General features: G+C 32.0%; 2 protein-coding genes and 1 pseudogene across 3 annotated transcripts; all 3 read right to left on the bottom strand.

Moving 5' to 3' along the window:
• Window positions 1–1,947: 1,947 nt before the first annotated feature.
• Window positions 1,948–8,545, bottom strand: LOC105783831 (probable protein arginine N-methyltransferase 6). Its single transcript, XM_012609505.2, has 13 exons — window positions 7,279–8,545; window positions 6,701–6,766; window positions 6,328–6,396; window positions 5,865–5,900; window positions 5,500–5,565; window positions 4,396–4,464; window positions 4,141–4,218; window positions 3,861–3,939; window positions 3,596–3,690; window positions 3,140–3,224; window positions 2,632–2,837; window positions 2,355–2,473; window positions 1,948–2,261 (listed from the first exon to the last, which is right to left on the bottom strand). Exons 1-13 carry the CDS (start codon window positions 7,534–7,536, stop codon window positions 2,219–2,221), a joined length of 1,269 nt encoding a protein of 422 aa, XP_012464959.1. The 5' UTR covers window positions 7,537–8,545; the 3' UTR covers window positions 1,948–2,218.
• A 3,554-nt stretch (window positions 8,546–12,099) lies between these two features.
• Window positions 12,100–16,144, bottom strand: LOC105784280 (uncharacterized). Of its 2 annotated transcripts, none has more exons than XM_052626579.1 (9): window positions 15,730–16,144; window positions 14,228–14,427; window positions 13,644–13,746; window positions 13,466–13,531; window positions 13,136–13,315; window positions 12,944–13,040; window positions 12,489–12,561; window positions 12,327–12,406; window positions 12,100–12,234 (listed from the first exon to the last, which is right to left on the bottom strand). In XM_052626579.1, the coding sequence occupies exons 1-7, from the start codon at window positions 16,062–16,064 to the stop codon at window positions 12,547–12,549; spliced, it is 996 nt and encodes a 331-aa protein (XP_052482539.1). In that variant the 5' UTR covers window positions 16,065–16,144; the 3' UTR covers window positions 12,100–12,234; window positions 12,327–12,406; window positions 12,489–12,546. The 2 variants fall into 2 exon arrangements, with proteins under 2 accessions (XP_052482539.1, XP_052482538.1); XM_052626578.1 differs by having other exon boundaries at window positions 12,489–12,629; window positions 15,730–16,141.
• A 3,652-nt stretch (window positions 16,145–19,796) lies between these two features.
• LOC105781352 (14-3-3-like protein) lies at window positions 19,797–20,901 on the bottom strand (annotated as a pseudogene).
• Between the last annotated feature and the right edge of the window lie 629 nt (window positions 20,902–21,530).

The following is a 21,530-nucleotide window of genomic DNA, read 5'->3' on the forward strand; positions in this document are numbered from 1 at the left end:
AACTTTTGTCAAATATAAATATCACATTGAAAAAAAAATACTACACTAAAAAAGTGTTAAACTCAAGTACTAAATGATATATATATATATATATATATATATATATATATATTATGAAAATGGATGTTAATTGCCAGATAAAAAAATTAATAACTAAGGCTCCATTTTTAAAAAAATAGAAGCCATTTTTGTTTTTTGTATTCTTGGAAAATAGAGTATATCGAATAAACGTATTTGGTTGAAAATTTTAAAACCACATAGTCATGTGTCGGGCCGTATAAATTTCATGAATTGCACTCTAAATAGTAAAAAACGCGATTTTTAAGGGTTTTTTTGTCATTCTAAGACCTATATATGGAAAAAAATAAGAATATAGGAGTGAGCCGTCATAAAATACTTAAGAAAACAACTCGAAAAATATCATTGAAGCGGATTCTAAAACATATTTCCATCATGATTGAAGATTCTCATTTGATTTCTTTGGAGATTATCATGTGTTTCTTTGTTTCTTCTGGTTATATTGTATTTTGAATGTTTTTATTTCCAAGCATGAACTAATTTTCTAAATACCTAGAGAGATGAACCCTATGATGAATTTTGTCATTTGATTTCTATTTTACGCAATAAAGACCTAAATATTGTTCTCAATTATATGTGCTTAATTTTTTGTTTAATATTTCTAAACTATTGATCCATGTTTGATGTGCTTAAATCAGAGGAGGAATAGACCCTGTTTGAGAGTAAATCCAGTGTAATTGAGTGGAGTTGCATGCAATCCTAAAAATAGGACGACATAAATCTACCGAATTAAAGTCAAATCTAGCAGGGGAATCCATAGGTCGAGTTAATGCGATAATAGGGGTTTTAATTAGAAAGAAATTTCAATTAATCAAGATAAGTGGAGAAATTTCAATTAATCCATAGGTCAGTTGCTCTTATTCTTGAAGAGAGATATTAGCATAGTTTAAGAATTTCTACGAATCAAGATAAGTAGAGAAATTGCGTAATTTAGATTGATAGTGACAGATGAAGTCTAGGCGAATTCTTTCCTGGGTATTGTTTCACTTCTTGGTGTTTACTTGATTATTTTCCTGATTTGTTCTTTGTCGCGTTCGTAGTTAATTAATTTAGTTAATTTTTAGTTTTAATCAACCACTCGAATTTATTGGTTAAATAATAGAAAGTCGGTAATTACTAGTACTTTTAGTCTTCGTGGGAACGATATATTTACTCACCATAACTATACTATTAATTGATAAATGCACTTGGCTTAGCCATATTTTTAGTTGATTTCAACCGCATCACTAAAACATATGTTTTTTTCCCTATTAGTCATGCAAACCCTTTTTCCTTAATCTTTGAAGGGTGTTTTAAGAAAAACTAATGTTTGTTAAATTAAATATGTAGATTAAATATCAAATTTGATTAAAAACAAAATCATATGGATTTATATTATACTAAAATTTATTAATTTAGTGTCATAAACTTATCGCGCATTAACTTAAATGAGAAATGCCTAAAAATCATTCTTTATATAAAATGGATTAATATTGGGTATAGGTAATGCACTTTTTTACTTCACTAACAGCCTTAGAAAATTGTCACAAGTCTCTTTTTAAATCAATTATTTATTTTGATATTTATTATATCTCAATAGGGCAATTGTTAAGCCCATTACCTTGTTTTCCCAAGCAATATTTATATTATAAATTTTCTAATAAAGATAAATCTTTATTTCAAGCCAACTGATTAATTATTGAAATAGTTTTCCATTATTGTTAATTTCCATAAAAATTAGTTTGTAATGCATTGATATTATTTTTATTCACATTACTTCATTATTTAATTAATATTTTAATTGATATTATCATTTTTATAATTAATAGATGCTAAGATTTGCTGGATGACGGCATGCTGTATCAGTTGAATTAAACAACGGGTCCGGGATAAATGCTGAATTTACTACTTGTACCATAAGGGCAAGGAATTTTTCAACTAGTCTACAAAATATGGCTATACACTAGTATCTCATCTCATGGGTGTTTCAAACAATAATCTTTGCTCCATCAGCAAAGGTAATGTCGAATTTTCATAACTTCCAGTTTGTTGGCCAAGGTAAAACAAATAGCTTCATCTTTGTGCAGCTTTGTATGGTCAATGTTAGTCAAATCACTGTCTGTGCAAGTCTTCAGTAAAAAGTAGTAATACCTCGAACGGATCATCGAAATACCGACTCTTTTACAAAGGATCTGCCACCCGAACTGCAAGAGTGAAGATCAGAAAGTGGATGAGCCACCACCAACACAAGGAAGGCTAATCTTTAGCTTAGAAAAAATATATACGCTGTTACTCACGAATACTGAAGATGGATATTCATAAATCGACGATTTTCTTTGCTTTGAGATAGTGTTACAGAGCCTTCAATAATTTGATCCTGCTCCACCTCTATGGGGTCATACAAGTATATCAATGTCTGCAAAATTTACGTCATAAGCTTTAAAAAAGGCACCCTAAAGAAAGGAAGCAGTACCATCATGCAAATTGGTACAGTTCACAACGGTTCAGAATTTTGTTATGCTCAAATCAATAGCGTATTTCTTAATAGAATCAAACAACTTTTGCATATGATACCTGTTGCCAATGTGTTGGAGGATCCTCTGGTGCTGTTGAGAGTACAAGTGGTTCGTTGGGATTGGTGCGTTTCTTACTTGGGATATCATCAACAGGATCATCATCTGATAGGCCAATGAGTGGGGATTGACTTGGAGTGATTATAGAAGAATTTGCTGGCCCACTGAATTCAACATCAAACCAAAACGCAAATCCATGTAGTGGAGCTGGGAATCAAGGAAGTATGAATACTATGCTCAAAATGAAGACATAGAGGAAATCTACAACGACCATGTAAGCTAATAGCATGAAACAAAGGCCCATGTGAAATGATGTAAATGGTGTGTAACAATGGTAAACTGAAAGATATTAACAAAAGAAGATAAACTGATTACACTACTGCATGATATCTCAATTGTCTGGTCTGCACACACAATGGAAATTCCCAACACAGCATGTGTATGCACACAGACAGAAAGAAGACAGAACATTGCATATGGTAAAAGCAAAGGTATAATAATGGGTTTACCTCGCATCATTGACTGGAACTTATATCTTGTTGATACGGATTCTAACTCATTGAGTTGGATAGTGTAACAGTCCACATGCTTAACCTGTTTATCGTAATAATGCCATCTGATGAGCAATTTTTAGAAATATGTTAAAATGAAAATTGCTTTAGAACTCACAATTTGGTCATATAACATGGACAAACGCTGTTGGCAAAGAGAATGTCTCAAGCAACAGCCACATGGCATTAATGAGAAATTGTTACATAAAATTTTCAATTTATGAAGAATCTATTAGGTTGCCACATAGACACCAGTGGTGCACTTGCAACTCATGCCTTGGGGATCTAAGGGGATTGTAATGTCTTAGGTAAAGAAGACATAAAGGATATGATAAAACTAACGGTTGGCCTTTCCGATTTCAGAAATCAATAGGGAAAACCAGAGGGGAAATGCAAGAGATCTAGAAGACTAACCACATGTGGCCACGTCAAAACATTTTCCCCCGTTATTGTCTCCACACATGGCTCTTCAAACGCACACTGTTTTGCTACCGGCAGCATTGCAGACACTACAAGAGAAATCAACATTATAATTTCCTATTTCACACACAATCAACAAAGAAACAAGCTACAAGCAAAAGACATGAGAGCTGAAATTTCTAAGCAGGTTAGTAGAAATTTAATTTCACATATATATGCATGAAAAAAAAATACAAATCTAACTTAGCATCATACTCACTATCAATTCCATAGACATTGCGCCAGAAATCAATGCTGTCATTGTATCTGTCAGGATGTGTGATGGGTGCCAGGTATAACTGCAGGCAGTAAAGAGTGAAACAATAAATAAGTTTATTTTCATCATGAGAAACAGGTTCTGTAACACAATAAAACTTCATACGAGTCACAAACCATTAAACAGAGAGGAAAAAGAACAAAGCAGCTCAATTACACTGTCATGGTCAGCAAGTACCAAAACAAGGTTACAATAGCTGGCATAAAAAAGAAGGGACACAGACCGTTGCAGCGCAAGGAAGAATAAGGCCTCCATGTTTTAGCCATCGATCTCTAGCAGTAATAACACTTCCCAGCATGCTCTGGAAAATTGTAATGAGGGTGATCACATAAAATGCAAGTAAAATAAATGTAAAAAGAATAGGACAAATAGTCAATTGAATTAATAAAAGATAATGCTCTCATCTCTCAACATGTAAGAGTTCATTGAAATCTTTTAAAAATAAACTTAGCATATGATGTAAGGTTTTAACAATCACCTCATAGAGCAGCGTGTAGCCCATCCACTCTGAAATTATTACATCAACCTGTTCATCAATTTCAACATCCTGTAGAAATTATAACTAGTATAAACTGTCAGACATTCGAAAGGAAATAAATCAGTTCAAGAGAAAGTAACACATTTCTCAGAACAGTGTGAAGCACATAGCGGTCCACCCCCCTCCCCAACCCTACCATCTAGAAGTTTATTAGCAGATCTAGATTCTAAACATAAATGTAGAAATGAAAATTGAGTCTTCGTTATCTTAAATGACCTACATAAATTTAGCCTACAATAGCTGCTAATTTTGTGTCTCTCCAAACAAATATACAAATAGCAGTAATATCCACTCATTGTTCGATAATTAATCTATGAATTGATACACCTGGGTGTTGAAACCAAGCCTATGTGAAAGCTGGCAACCCAGCAAACATTACAATGGCCAATGACCTATAGGCACAAGCTTTCACCAATTATTATCCTATGATCCCCATAACTATAATGGTGCTCATATCAAGTACGAGAAAGATGCGACTATTTAACCAAATATATCCACAAAGGCTACCACAATTGCAGTCTTCTACTAATGAGAGCAGCTAGAAAGTGCTGTTACAATTTTTCTCATCTATAAAGAGATTTAAACACCAGCACCAATGCAAAGCCCTAAAATGGTTTGCAAAAGGTAAAGCACCGATAAAGGTCTCCATCCATTTTGCACACAGCAAAACAAGAATTCCACCTTGATTTTCCAGGGCAGCTAGTTTTCTGTTGACCTCAACAGTAAATGCAGATGAATCATCTCTAATTCCACGATGTTCAAACCGATTGTTGCGGACTTGTGGCTTTAAAGATAAAGAAGTTATTCTCAAAGACTTTAAAAAAGTTGAAGAAAGAAAATCTAACGCTAAGTTGGCTTATCCCTCCAACAAAGTCCAAAGTTAAATTCAACTCCCCCGTTCCCAACCATTTAAGGAAATACACGTCAATAAGTCTGAGAAGAAATAAAAAATGCTAATATATATAGGTGCTTATTCTTTTTTCTAATATTCTTGCAACAACTTAAGGAGCATAGACATCTACAAGCCTGAGAGGAAAAGCCTACCTCAACTCGCCCATGCAATACAATGACCGTTTCAGCTAAATTATTTGCTTTCACCACTTCTTTGGCCTGATTGCAAATGGCAAAGTTGAATACAAACCAAACGGTCAGTTCCATTTTAAACAAGGCAGCCAAAGAAAGGTCTAGAGAAGTATAGAATATATATAATTCCACAATGTTGATAGATAACTAGCATACAGATTCTAATTGCAGTGTTAACCAGGTATCATAATCTCATTGTAGCAATTAACACAGTAAGAAAATGAAAATGGCAAGGAGAGAAGGAAAATGAGCTAAATTAGCACTCTCAAAAGAGAAGGTAAAAATGCCTCAGCTACACGTAGTTAAGCACTAATGCAACAAAGTACCTGCACTGCAATAGCACTGGCGTCCACTGCATAAACCTGAAAATATATAATTGCTTAAGATATTAGACAGTTGTATTTAGTTGAATCCATAAACATTACAAGAATATAACTTTGAGATAGCAAGAGAGTTCTAAAAATATATATATACTAAAGAACAAAATTGCAGTTCTATCTACATTTGCTCTTGGTCAATAGTTGAATTGAAGCCTCCTTGTCTTCTTTATGGTAAAATTATAAAGTTCACAAAGAAAGAAAGAAAGATAGAAAAACCTAGAGGAAACCAAAAAAAGAAAGTTCAACATAACTTCTAGCAATCCTCTGCACTTACTAAATAATGCGATATTCAGTAATTAGTTGAAAACAGTACACATGATGTGCAAAAAATGAGATTGAATCAACTGTCAAAAAGCATAACTCTGCTATAAATATGTCAATCATGCGATAAGAACTTCAAAACAAATACCCGTTTTGCACCAGCTTGAGCACAAAATATCGAAAGAATGCCCGTGCCACATCCAACATCAACTACAACCTATAAAAATAGTCAAAATAAATAATGAGGAAGAGGAATAAACCAGCTAAATATTATTTGGAGAGAACCCTTAAACCAACTTGGCTGTTTGAGAGCCGTATGCTTTGTATCTATGTTTCTATTAGACACAAATGCATGTCACCCAGGGATGAGATTATAATATCAGTACAGCATAATATCGTGATTAGGTGAAACAGGAATCTTACACAAAATCAAACCAAATATGGTAAAACCAGGTATCATTTGGTTTCAAGAAAGAAGAGAGATTAGATATAGTTTTATAACAAGGACAAAATGGCATTACCCTCCCCTGAATAAAACTCTGGTGTTGCATGACTGCATCCCGGTAGGCTTCAGTTCGAACATGATCCTGTATACTTTTAAAGATAAGGTATGATCAGTGGGTTGTCATGAATTTCTATTATCATCATTATTATTTTTTAAAAGAAAAATTCTTTAAACAACGAACTATAATTTAAAGAACCCGCCATTGGAACAAGCACAAGTAAAGAAGTACTAAAACTTTTGATTACAAATGCAAGATTCAACCTTGCTTAAACGAGGTAGCAAAAAATTCATAGATAGTTCATAAATAGTAAAAAGCAACATTTTTTTGTAAACAAAGAACGTGAGGACATTGCTAAAACAACTCAAATTTAAATTCCCAATGTTAAGTTCTCATTCCAAGACACGATCTTGGCAATAACCCATTTCCCCTAGTAAATGCAAGCACTAAAATGCTTCCAAAAGACTAAACTCATAAAGCTAGAAGTGCAAGAAATTCCACACAATCCATCAAGAAGCATTAATACCAAAAACAAAATGAACTCAGTTAAGAACAATTACGTATGAAGAGAAAGAACAAGAAAGAAAGAAAAAGACCTTGATCATTTCTTCGTGGATACCGATGTGGGCGTAAGCCTCAAAGTAGGCCACGTCAAAGTCCGTACAAGCGGGAGGAGGTGATTTCAGGTCTTGCTGATCGTCGCTGGCGTCCTTCTGCTGGGGGTGCTGGGATTCAGAAGCCCTAAACACTTCACGTGACCTACGACCTCCCCTCCTCCCACGACTTCCCCCTCGCCTCCCTCCCGAGGTCTGCTGCTGGCGAGGGACATTGCCGACTCCTGTGCTCCCAGACATGTTTTGCCAGTCGCCGGAGAGCAGCAATTGACGGGCAATGTGAGGAGGGAGAAAACTGCAACGTTTTTCCTTGTCAAGAACCCAAAGAGGAAAAGCTGGTTTGCGTTACTGTTTGTTAAATGAAAACCGAATGGCGGTTAAGGTTTTGGGGTTTTGCGGTGCGTTTACAACAGCTTATAATCCTTATATAAGGGCAAGGGTTGAGGGGCTCATGGCTACCCGCCCGGTCAGCCCAACTGGTGGACCTTAGCTTTATATTTCTCAAATCGAATTGGTTTCATCCGTCTATTTTATTGTTTAAAAATAATGGAAAATATAGAAATAGCTTATGTCGAAACCATTTTTATTTTGAAAAATGGGTAAACTTTTAAAATGAAAATGGAGTCGTCACCAATCTTTTTTTCGAGGTGTGATCGAGTCACCTTGAAATTAATCATTTTAATAAAACATTTTAATTTATTAAAATAATGATTTTGGTCTACAAAATTCGAGAAAATGGGCTCGGGAGTCTGTTACGCACGAGAAAGGATTAGCACCCTCTTAACGTCTAAAAATTGGTACCTAATTGATTAATTAATGTCTCAAAGTCAAATGTCGAAAATTTGAAAAGTTTAGAAACGATTCCCCTTTTTATTAATGCCATATTTTAAAACAATGCTTGGATAGATTTGAACGAATGTAAAAGGATTTCTCATCCCGATGCAATAAGATGTCGTATCCCATAAGTTAGGATGCAACGTTTGAATTCCCGAGCATAAGCTAACCTTTTAAAAATCTTTATTGAAACTTTGTGCATTTGAAAACTAAAATGTTTAGTCGTTTTAGTTCGATGAGAAAATCGAAACCCCGTAAGTCAGAGCACGATTTCTCATCGTTCCAAAGACGACATATTGCAAACTTCATTTTCCCTTTTTTACGAAATTGGATCAAAGCGAAGGTTTAATGCAATATTAACAATGATATAAATTTGATTTATTCGAAATGAAAAGAAATGAAATAATCAAATTTTAGCAAATAAATCCGAAATTTTAACTATGATGTAATTTCTCATTTAATAAATTGTTTAAAACAACTAATAAACACAATATACAAAAATATTTAAGCAAATGAAGTATGAAGAAAAATTAGAATATACATTATACAGAAAAATAATAATAATAAAAAGTAATATGTATAATTCAAAATAAATAGTATGTATATGGATGAAGTTTAAAACAATACATGAATTAAAACAAATAATATATATGAATTTACAATTTAATACAAATAATATCTACAATTTGAAATGAATTGGATAATTTACAATAAATAATATATAATAAATTTGAAATAATAATACATATAAAATTTAAAAATTTTGATGATAATTCTAGAATAATCATACGTGATAAATCTAAAATAACAATATATAATAAATTTAAAAATATTAATGATAAATTTGAAATAGATATACATGATAAATTTAAAATAATGTTACAATGAATTTAAAATAATAATATTGATAAATTACAAATAATAAAACGTGATAAATCTAAAATAATAATATACAATAAATTAACTTAGATAATATTGGTGATAAATTTAATAATAATAAGTTTAAACATTCAAATCATATCCAATTTAAAATTTAAAAACATAATAATCAATACTTAAATAAATAAAACACAAGCAAATTAAATCAAACTAGTGAGGATTAAATTGAATTTAAAAGCAATTACAAGGAAAAAATGAGAATAAAACAAAATTGAGGGCCAAAATATGGAAAAAATAAAAATAGATAGTATAAAAATAAATTACAATTGATAATATATGGAAAAATTTTAAAGCAAATAATCAAACAATTTAAAATGGATGATTTATAACACGAGTTTTAAAAAATAAACATGTGTGACATAATATTAAAACAAATAACGATATACTTAATGGAAAAAATAAAAGAATGATAAGAATGGTTAAATAAATGAACAATATGTAAATAAGAAAGTTGATGGATAAATAAACGAATAAAAGTAAAAGAATAATTAATGATTAAACAATTAAATGGATAAATAAAAAAGGTTAAAAAACGCTTAAGTCAGCCTAACTCTCACAATATGAAGATTCAACGAAATTCCTCCACCAAAATCCAACTCAAATGAAAACAACTTAAAAAGAAACGAAGATGAACGAAGAACAAAATAAGAACAAGCCACATAAAATAAGAACGCAAGAGAGTGAGAAATTTGAGTGAATGCTCTTAAGAATTATTATTGCTTCAAACTCTAGTGTTTTACAATGAAGGGAAATGTCTCTATTTATAGTTGAGTCTCCCCAAATCCATCGGTATAGATCAATTACATAAACGGCTAAGATTAAATCTCTAAGATTACAAAATCTTATCTTCTACGATTGCATATCTTATCTAAGATTGCATATCATATCTAAAATTGCATATCCTTGAAGATTATGTTTCTATATGTGTTAAGCTTGTAGATAGACCTTCAATATTTTCAAGTAAAGAGTCATTCCGATCGGGCCAAATGATATAATTTTGGACTGGACTTGGACTTTGTTTTATTATTTTGGGTTTATTATTTTTTTTGTGAGCCCAGGCTAAGTTGGCCTATTACAGCTTATATTAATATTTTATATTTATAATTAAATTTAAATAAAAATATTTTTATTATCTTTTATAGTGAAACAAATCATTTAGACATGTTTGAATTAGTTGGACTTGAGTTTAGATTTTTAGAATTAGAACTCAATTCAATTCAACTCATAAATACTTTTTGGGCGTATGGTTTTAATTTTTATGTACTTCAAATTATTAATTTACATACCTAGTCCTCTACTATATCTCATTTATGATTTTAATCTTTTAAATAGTACTTTAGTTTAGCTCAACTTATAAACACCTTTAGGCGAAGGTTTCAACCTTCTGTGTACTTTGAATTATTAATTTATGTACATAATCCTCTACTATACCTATAATTTATGACTTTGATATTTTCAATAGTCCCCCTAGTTAAACAACAAAAGTTAGTTTTTTGTTGAGTCAATCTGGACTGAGTCTATTCGAATTTTAAAATTTTAGAGTCATTTCAACTCGAGTATATTCATTTGAGGTAATTTTCAAGTTAAGTCATTATGAGTTTAGATATTTTATGTGCAAATAATTTCATATTAAGTTATTTTGAATTTAGATGAATTCAAATTCAAGTTGGTTTTAATCAATAATTTTACACCTTTGAAAACCATTTCTTTGAGTCCAATAAAAACCATTTGATTATAATGTGGAGGTGGATAGGTAAAATCTTCTTGACAACCAGAGCAATAATAAATTATGAAATACATGAGTTGTTTTCATGTGGTTGAATAAACAAATAAATGGAATGAAATTATTTTTCGGGTAAATTACCAAAAAAAATCCTATTTTTTTAAAATTTACCGAAATGGGCTCGATATTTTATTATTTACCGGAATGGGCCATTTTTCCCGAAATCGCGTCCACGTCAGCGCGATGTCAGGGGACGTGTCAGAACATCGCGTCCACGTTAGTGCGCTTTGCTTACGTGGACACAAATTGCACCTACGAGGACGCGATTTGCTGACGTGGATGCACAATTTATGTTTTTTAGCTTAGAAAACTTTAAAAGGCCATAACTTTTCGCTCGGTTGTCCGATTGAGACGATTTTTTTTATTTCGAATAACTTTTCGAGATCTACGCGCTGACAAACCGCCTTCGGCGGTTTGTCGCAGTTTTCGTCGAAAAAGATCCTTTTTTGCTCCTAAATTTTAATTTTTTCGATTTAAATTTGAATTTTGAAACATTCAAATCATTATTTTCCTTATTTATTTGAAGTAAACACCGGATTTTTTTTACAAAATTGTTGTATTATTTTTTCTGATTTGACACGTGTATGGAATAGGTCCGATAAATCGTTAGAACGTAAGTAATATAATTAAGATAATAACAGTATTTCTACAATATGTCAATTAATTAGTTTAGCTTAGTTGATTAAGATGCTTACTCTTTTCCCTTAGTACCTTGGTTCAAATTTTGTTGGTAACAATTTTGAATCTTTTTGTACTTGTTGCTATTGATGTAATATTGAAGAGTTAATTGATTAAAAAAATAAATACAAGTACAAAAAGATTCAAAATTTATTTTTTCAAAATACTGAAAAAGGCCCTATATTTTTAAAATTTATCGAAATGGGCCCGGTATTTTATTTTTTTGACCGCTGGGTACTGTTCACGCACGGGCCGGAATCGCGTCCACGTCAGCGCGAGATGCTGACGTGGAAGGAAATCGCGCTGACGTGGACGCGATTTCCTGACGCGTACCCTGGCATCGCGCTGACGTGGACGCGATTTCCCGAAAAAAGGACCATTCCTGTAAATAATTAAAAAATGGACCCATTTCGGTAATTTTTGAAAAAAAAAAACTTTTATTGGTAAATTGCCCTTATTTTTCGACTTTGAATCTGCACATTTTGAGTTTCCATACCAGATGGCAACTATGTTGCTTTTATATGGACCCTGCATTTTGACATACACATATGTCAAATGGATCATCAAAATTTTAGACTTGAAAAAACTTTAATGCATTAAAAACATCAGTCTACTGTAATTAACAAATGTATGCCAGAAAGATGAAATTCCAAGAACCAGCTTCAATGGTGAAACCACCTTTCGAACAAGCTAAGGCCCTTAACCTGCAATGAGGAAATAGTAATCTGAAGTAGCAGATGGATAGAATAAAAACTCGAAAATGGTCGGCATTGAATGATGGAGTACAAGAACTCACCATGGGTATCGGTAAGAAAGTTTATGAAGCATAAACAATTGCTAGAAAAGAATTTGAATTCTATTGCTGCCTTTTGTCTCCTGCAACATTATATGAAAGCAGCTCGGTTGACGCAAAAAAAGATGAAATAGATGCAAGCAACTTAGAGATGGTTCCTCTTACCACTCATGAAATTAGCAATTAGCGGAATTCGTCATGGTATTCATAGTCATCTTCACTATCATTGAAGATGGCACTGTAAAATACATACGGGTTGTCAATCATCTCAACTAAGCTTAAGCGACCGTCTTTATTCAAATCTGCCTGTAATTAAATTAACAAAAATGTTCAATAACAGAGCTTTCTTTTTTTGTTTGGCACAAATAAACTTCATTCGTCCAAAAGGAGGGGTAGCAACCTCTATGTCAAGCCTTGGTCAAGAACGAAGTGAAACTCAAAATTTTCATTCAATTGTCAAAACCTTTGCAGCAACTATGACTCACAAGAAAATTATTCCTTATACAGGAACATTTAATCTAAAACAAACTAACATCGTATTTGCTGAATAAAATGGAACACTAGAGAACTCATGCATACGTACATGCATAGCAATGTTCAACCATCTGGTGCGTAAATACCTGCGATATGATGTAATCTGCTTGTTGTTTAGCATAGTACTGCTCTGATGGATGAAGTTTCCCAATTATTGGTAGTAACTCTTCATCTGACAATAATCTGTTAATGATAACCACAGGAAATGTATTTAACCATCCAAAAGAATAAGTTTCCATTCCAAACATATACCGAACATCAAATGTTCATACAAGCACCTGTCACCATCTTTATCAAGTTGGCTAAACATCTGTTTAGCTGGGGTCTCGGCGTCCATTGAGTAATCAGATGGATGAAAAGAGTTATGACCTTCTTCATCATGGGTTATTACCAAGTCAAATACACCATGAAAAAATTCATCAAAGTTAACCTTCCCATCTTTGTCTGCATCTCTTTCCCTAAGGGAGAAAAAGAAAAAAAGGGGCAAAAGTCATAGTGATTGAAAGGCAATAATAGAAGGAAAAAGAAAAAGGTCAAATGAAAAACGGGATAACATGTAAAACAGGGAAAGGGAAAAGGAAAAGGAAAAGGAATAAAACTCAGGTCACCTTACTTCCTTTTTGCATAACCATTGAAGCAGCTTTGGATTTTTACTGTCAGCTGGGTGCATAAAGCTGGGAAAGAACCAAGCAGAAAAATTAGGGGAGATAGCAATAGCAGCAATTGAAAATACCCTTTTCACTGGAAGTATATTAGTAGGAACGTGCTGTATAAGTTGGAACTTACTCATTGAACTCGGTTAAATTCAATACATGATCGCCATCGGCATCTGATGCATAAAAATGTTCTTCTGTCCACCAGCCCATATCATGACCAAAAGATGCGTAGTCTAGACAAAAGAAGCACAAATAAGTTACCACCTCTAAAATTACTGCTTGGCAAATTAAACAGAAATCAATTACGATATCCAAGTTTTGTACTACAAATCTATAATGATCATTATTGAAAGCAAGATAAGATCCATAAATAGCATAGACTTGTTATAATGGTTTACTCTGTCTCTATCAAAGGGAACATGGTAAGTACTGACTCGTCCCTCATGGCAGGAAAGAACAGATCATGCATGTCTGTTGTTTTGTTTTAATGTCATTAATCACTATATCTCTCCAAAAGTTTTGAGAATCACTTCAAAAAGTTACTTCACGGATTCGTCAAAAGTATCTACAGATCAGTATAAATCCATCCATCAAACAACTGCAGCCACCTAAGAACTTAGCTTAAAAGGAAAAAAAGGAAAGCAAACACAAAGGACTAGTTTTACAACATGATCTATAATTTAGTAGCATAATGGTAGAGTATAGACCACAGACCATTCTTCACCCAACTGGGAGCTTCGTACTCTGCATACGAAACTAACCCATCATTGTTTTTGTCATGAATTTCCATCTCCCTCAAACTCCTGAACCACTCTTCTTTCATAGCCTGCTGCAAATTCCACTCAATCAATTCATTCTCAGTCACAAAACCATCTGCCGGATCGACATCAATCTTGGGAAACAGCAACACCAACCTGTTCATTACATTAAACCTCCACTCTATCAACATCTACCAAAATTTTAGTGCCAACATGCGTCAACAAGAATACAAATATAGGTGCAAGGTTTATGTAAACTGCATCATGAAGCAAAGACATAACCCATAACATCAATTTATATTTCCAACCAAATCATCACAATATACTCATTCTAAAAAGCATTCACAAAGGACTTAAGCATACTCACATCTCAATGCTTATAATAATGAAGACGCCTAACAAGCTTTCTATAAAGCATATGAGGAATAACAAATATATATATATATATATATAACCATTAGTAAATAAAATAGGATTCATCATTACCAAGAATAGTTATGAATATATTTGTTACACAAATTCACACTTACATGCAATTGAATCCGATAAATGAACTAATGAAGCATTAATGTGAACAAGTAAACATAGCTAGCTCATAAATAGTAACATTGATAATCAAAAACACATTTTTAACTAAAATTGGCAGCTAAAACACTAACTAAAGCTCCAAAATTTCAACCCTTAGTAAGCAATAATAGTAACAACAATAGTGACAGAAATTTCAATTCTGACTAAAATAAAAAACTCAATCCTATCAATCTAAACTTAAACTCGATCCAACTTTATTTGACTGTGATTTTAACTCGTAATGACCCATCCTAAAACAACTTGAACTTGAACTTGAAGTAACATACCCTAAAATGATAAATCTTAAAACCAAATAAATGAGCCGTCCTAAGAAACCAAGCCTCAAACATAATAGTGACAAAAAATTCAATTCTGACTGAAACTCAAAAACTCGATCATATCAATCTAATCTGAAACTCTATTCAACTCTATTTGACCATGATTTTAACCCAGTAACGATCCCGTCCTAAAACTAGGCTAAGCAAGAAAAACCCAAAAATTAAAAACCGATCCAAACCGACTTGTTTGAAGGGTTTATAAATTACAGATTTAAAAATCGTGGTTAACCAAATCGAATTAATAGGAGATTTTCAAAAAAATAAAAAATCAAACTAAATTATGATGGAAAGTTAAAAACTTTTTTTAAAAAATAACAACCGAACTGATATCAACCTACCTAAAACAACTCAACCTGAATTTAAAGTCAGATAACCTAAAAACGAAAAATCCTAAACAACTAAGTCTCAAACATAAATTATCGGAACACACCGAAATGATCCAATTTCAAATTTGACTAAATGATCAGAATATTTTAAACTCGAGATTGATCCAATTTGAATTTATCCGATACAAATTCAACCAGGCTGTCTATGTGAATGTAATACCACCAACCTATTGGTAACATTGAACTTGTCCTCATCATTCAAATAATCTTCGGTCTCAGGCTGCGATTCTTCAGCGGGTTCGGGGTATTGTAAATAGTCGGGGCGGGAATGCTCCACGTACTGCTTCTCCCACTGATTGTCTTCACGGCGGCGCTCGATCTTGGCGACGAGTGGATCAAAAGCGACAGGCTCGTGACGGGCAGGGTTGCTGAAGCTGAAGGAAGAGCGGAGCTTGACGAGGCGGCGGCGGTTGTCGGCAGGGTGTTTCTTGGGGGAATAAGAGATGATGAAAAGGATTAGCAGAGCCACGGTCATGTACACAATGGCAGAAAGTTCTCCCATTTTCTTGGAGGTCCTTTTAATTTTAGATTTGTTTAATGCTACTGTGGATCATTCATTTTAAGCGTCGATTAATACGAAAATTGAGAAATTAATCTTCAATCCTTATATTTTTGAAAACTGAATCAGTCGATTTATACTATCAATTCATTTTCTTTTCTTTTCTCCATTTTGATTTTGAGCAAATTAATCCCTTTCAAAAATATTGGAATAATATAATTTCTGTCAATCAGAATAATTAATCATGGTGTTAGTGTATTCCATATCGTACATGATTTTAATTGAATAATAATAAATTTAATTTTTGATGTTTACATATTTTATTATTTTGGACTTAATTCAAAAACATTAAACAAATTTAGTCTCAATATTTACATACGTTGCAGGAATTAAATTGATATAATGTGTAAACTTTGATAGCTAAATTTATTATTATGCTAATCAAAACATTATAATTAATTGTCCTTAGTTGCTCACTTTTAAAATTGAGAATAATGAAATTACTTTAATAAAGAAGTTTTTTTACCAATAAGCTAACTTTTCAATTTTCGTAATGATTTGATTATTAATTTTTCATATTAATTTTAGATTTAATTCTTCTAGATTTATTTAGACAACTATTTTTATTTTATGATTTTTTGACATTTTTAATAAAATTTTAAATTCTTTTTCTTATCATTTATTTTATAAAATAATTCTTTAAGTGAATAAAAATAATCAATAACTTTTATATATACATATTTTAAAAAAGTTTTTTCATTATTTTAAATAATAAAATATTTATTTTTAGATTAAAAATTAAATTAATTATTAAATAAATAAATAAAATAGAATGCACCTTAGTTTGAATTTGAACCCCTCAGCCACTTTGTATTAGGAGCAAAAGATTAACACAAACAAATCAAAATCAATGATTAGAAGTCACAATATAATATCCCTTAGTATGTTGTGAAAATCTGTAAATTATTATTCAAATTTAATCTAATTCAATTATTATGTTGTGAAAAATAAATTAAACTTTAAATTAATCTGATCAAAATGACTAAAATTAAATTTAATCACTCTAATTAAAATAATTATTCAAATTGATCACTACTATTAACAGATTGCTAAGGTTTTTATTATTATTAAAATTAGAAACCTCTATATAATTAGTTCAAAAACACTTCAAATTTATCCTTAAACAATACAAGAAAATAAAAAAATAAAAAAAAAACTCCAAATCCAACACAATGGAACACTCAATTAGGTGAAGATCATTGGTACTAAACCAAGCCTTAAAAAGCACAACTATTTCAAACAAACCCCCCATTAAATGAAGATAAATAATTTCTTTCCGTAGATAAAAGTAGGGGTGAGCAAAATCTAATTCGATTGAAAAAACTCGATAAAAGTTTTAAATTTTGAATTAAATAGTTTGAGTTATTTGAGTTAATCAAGTTATTCGGATCATCTCGAATAAAAAAAATTAAGTTTTTCGATTTAACTCGAATATGAATTACACAATTCAAGTTATCCGAAAATCCGAATAAGAAAAGGCAAAACTACATCGTTTTGATAAATGTTTACTCATTAAGTAGTTAAATAATCTTGTACTTCACCTACTAGTTAAATAATCGGTCAATATAAACGTAACATTGAGTATAAATAATAGGATTCGTTAACTCAACTCGATTTGACTCGATTCGAAAAAATCAGATTGAGTTCAGTTGCTAAAATAAGATTTGTCAACTCGAAATTTTTTAACTTAATTCAATTCGATTTGACTGAATACTCACCTCTAAACAAATGAGCTAAGCCTAAAACCCATAAATAATAAAGCCATGAAAAGAGAAAAAAAAAAAAAGAACAAAACAAAAACAGCATCAGCAAATTCTTGAACCTCTTCTGCTGTAGAAAAGGAGGCCTTTTTTTTTCTTTTGCCATAAATTAAAATTGTTTACAACCATCATCTTCTCTACGCATAAAAAGCTAGGATGAAATAACAACCGTCAATCTTCATCACCACAAGAGATGGGAGAAATAAAGATAGACGGTAATAAGGATTGATACTTTTTATAGTGGGTGTTAGACGGTAATGAGAATTAGCTGTTCTTATATTGTAAATAAACTCAAAAAAATATTTTTTAACTACTAAAAAAATATGTAAGGTTAATAATCTGTTAGTGGATTAATATAATTTTTAATGACAATGACCAATTCAAATAATTATTTTAATTAGAGTGAATAAATTAATAAAAAATTTAGAGCGACTACAATAAAGCAACATTATTTTAGAGTGACCTATGATGTGATTTACTTTTTAAAATTAAACAATAATATGAGATGGATTGATATAAGTAACTTCTTAGAGGCATATTTTAGTTTTTAATGAAATTTACTTGTTTATCTAATAAAAAATTTATACTATCATTGTTTTTGTAATAATTAAAAGCACGCAAATTTAAGTGCACTTAAATATATTTTATTCTTCAATTTAAGAATTCGAGGAGTTATAGATTTAATGCGAACATCAAAGCCCAAACTTAAACCCATAAAGATGATTAATTTAACTTCCTTTAAAGCCCAATTACTTATTTTAAGTCCTAACATCTTAAGGCAAAATTTAACATGTTAGTCCAAGAAGTTGTGATAAGAGAACTCCAAAGCTATCAGAAGCTCAAGGCATGTCATGACTTTGATTTGGCATTTCAAGAAGCCTGCAAACACATACCTTGGATTTGGGACCTATTTGGATTTCCTTAAGAAGTGTGAATGATTCACTTTGAGAGATAAATAGCCTATACGCACACTCCTTTTAAGATTAACCCATTTGAACTTTATTTGGGTCATTTGAAGATTTAGTTGTTTTATTTTTAGTCTAATTTGTCAATAACTCAATTTGTAATACCCTTCATTTGTCTCAACGTATGGTACAAATGAAAAGTACTATCGAAGCACATAATTATCAAAACCCCAATGTTATTTAAAATTTCAAATTTTAAAATGTTTTTATAAAATCATAAAAAGTTAACTACAATTTAGAACTTTAGAAACAATTTAAAATCATTTAGAAATGGTTCAGGAATGATAAGAGGTATCCGGAACTCAAAACGAACCCTTGAAAGGCAAACGAGCTAAAACGATTAACCAAGATTGAACCAGAGGGTACATCTAGAGAAGTATAGGTACCTTACAAGAGAAGTACCAACACCTGGGAGATGTATCGATATATCTACCTCAAAATGGCCGATAGTAACACTTTTTTTTTTTTGGGTACAATTGTAATGCAAATCGAAACTATTTTTGGAAAAGTGAACACACAATTAATAGGCTACAATTTACTTTATGTAGTGACACTTGTTGATAATATATTAAATTAAATTTTGAAAAAAATAAGTACATTAATCCATTACAAGTATAACCAAAACCAAAATTAAACCACTAATCACCCAATCATAGATAAATTTTATTTTGGTCACTTAACTATAAAAAAATAATGTTTTGAATTTTTTTATCACAGAAATTAATTGCTTTAATAATAAAATTAGTCTTCAACTTATATATATATATATATTTATCAATTTAACCCTAAACTTTTATAAAATATTAAAACATTTAAAATTTAACAAATATTTATAAATATTTATATTTTAACAATTAAAATTTTGAGCAAAATTTCTTGGCAAAATTTTCCAAGAACATTTTAACCAAACCATAGCCGCCATCACTATCATTGTTGATCTCCTAAATTTTTCAAGAACTTGAAAGAAACTTGTAGTTGTTCTTAAAACTAAAATAGTAGTTATTATGGTTTGGTGAATGGTGAGTGGTGACAATGAAGACCAAGAAATTGAATGTAATTTCAATATCTAAAATTTGCAGTCTATTGGTTTCTTCTAACAAGCTAGCCAAAAAAATTTGAAACATCAAAATCCCAGTAGATTTATGCCCAGTTAGGGTATTCTCGGCAACGGCTTTCTTGCCATCACCAATCTTAAACTCACCCAAGTACCTATGGTAATCTCCCTTCATTTTCAGATAAAACAACCTCGATATCCCCGTTTCCAGCAGTTGGAACAAGGTTCTTATCGAGGAGCTTCAAAATTCCGGTGCATACTTCCGACAACTCACCTCGATCTTGGATTTGTACTGGAGGATCACGGCATCGTGGTCGGCGTTGCCATGACCTTCCTCCTTCTGCTCGATGGAGGAGACGATCCTCCATGAGGCACGGCGGGCGCTGATGACGTTCTTGTATGCGACAGAGAGGAGGTTGTGTTCCTTGACGGAGAGTTCGTCGGGGAGGGGGATGGCAGAGGCGACATTCTCCATGAACTTGACAATCTCCTCATAGCGCTCGACTTGCTCAGTGAGTTTGGCCATGTAGACGTTTTCGTCTCGTGGGGAAGGGATGGCCGTGGTTACGAGTGGTGATTTGAGGGACTAACTTTGTTATTAAGCCAATGAAAGAGTGCCTCCGTTGGAATTTAACATTCCGGGTGAAAAAAAATCAATTTTCAAAATGTTACTCATCAAATAATTTTTTTTATAATTAAGTGATAAAAAAAATTTATAATTGGAAGATTATTAATGTAATTTAGTTAATCAATTATTGAAGAAAATGTTCTCAATATTAAAATTGTTCTCTCTTATAAAATCAAAAGCTTACAAACTATTTATAGGTTATAGTCTACCCTTTAAAACAACAAAAAACTAAAAATATTAAAATCTAATAATGACCATAAACCAATGACTCTTGACCATTCATTTTGCTAAGTAAAAAACTACTAATTTAAACCCATTAAAAAAAAAACAACATAACTCTTGACCTTTCACTTACATAACTCTTAACTTTCATTTAAGTTTATTTAACAAAACTCCCCTGTAAACTTAAATGCTTCTGCCATCCTTCATACCGATTAATTTCTTGTAGTTGTCGAAGAGTACCATCGGTAGTGGTTTTGTAAAGATATCCGCGACTTGGTCCCGACTTGCCACGTGTACTAATTTCACACTTCCTTTCTTTACATGATCTCGGATGAAATGAAAACGAATGTCAATGTGTTTGCTTCTCTCATGATTCACTGGGTTCTTTGCCAACTCAATCGCTGATTTATTGTCAACTCGTATCTCAGTTGCACCAAGTTGTTGTTGCTCCAACTCGCCCAACAAATTTCTGAGCCATATAGCATGACACACACACCCAGATGCTGCCACATATTCAGCTTCACATGTCGATAGTGTCACAATTGATTGCTTCTTTAAAAGCCAAGCAAATGTTGTGTTACCCATAAAGAACACATATCCCGATGTGCTTTTCCGATCATCTAAGTCTCCGCACCAATCACTGTCGGAATACCCAATCAACTTGTAATCTTCTATATTTGAATAAAATAACCCGAGTGACACCATTCCTTGAATGTACCGTAGGATTCGCTTCAACGCCTTCCAATGTGAATAAACCGGCTCTTCCATGAACCGACTTAC

Source organism: Gossypium raimondii, chromosome 13 (assembly GCF_025698545.1).
Source record: "Gossypium raimondii isolate GPD5lz chromosome 13, ASM2569854v1, whole genome shotgun sequence".
Taxonomy (NCBI): domain Eukaryota; kingdom Viridiplantae; phylum Streptophyta; class Magnoliopsida; order Malvales; family Malvaceae; genus Gossypium; species Gossypium raimondii.

Bases quoted from the DNA above. Each gene is read 5' to 3' on its own strand.
- LOC105783831 (XM_012609505.2), bottom strand. From the start codon at position 7,536: ATGTCTGGGAGCACAGGAGTCGGCAATGTCCCTCGCCAGCAGCAGACC. The intron at 6,397-6,700 runs GTAATGCCATTT...CTATTTTTATAG, and splicing joins AGAGTTTTATTCAGGGGAGG to GTTGTAGTTGATGTTGGATG. The intron at 2,474-2,631 runs GTATCATATGCA...TAAATTTTGCAG, and splicing joins CTCCAACACATTGGCAACAG to ACATTGATATACTTGTATGA.
- LOC105784280 (XM_052626578.1), bottom strand. From the start codon at position 16,064: ATGGGAGAACTTTCTGCCATTGTGTACATGACCGTGGCTCTGCTAATC. The intron at 13,532-13,643 runs GTAAGTTCCAAC...GTTCTTTCCCAG, and splicing joins AATTTAACCGAGTTCAATGA to CTTTATGCACCCAGCTGACA. The intron at 12,630-12,943 runs GTATTTACGCAC...ATTTAATTACAG, and splicing joins CAGATTACATCATATCGCAG to GCAGATTTGAATAAAGACGG.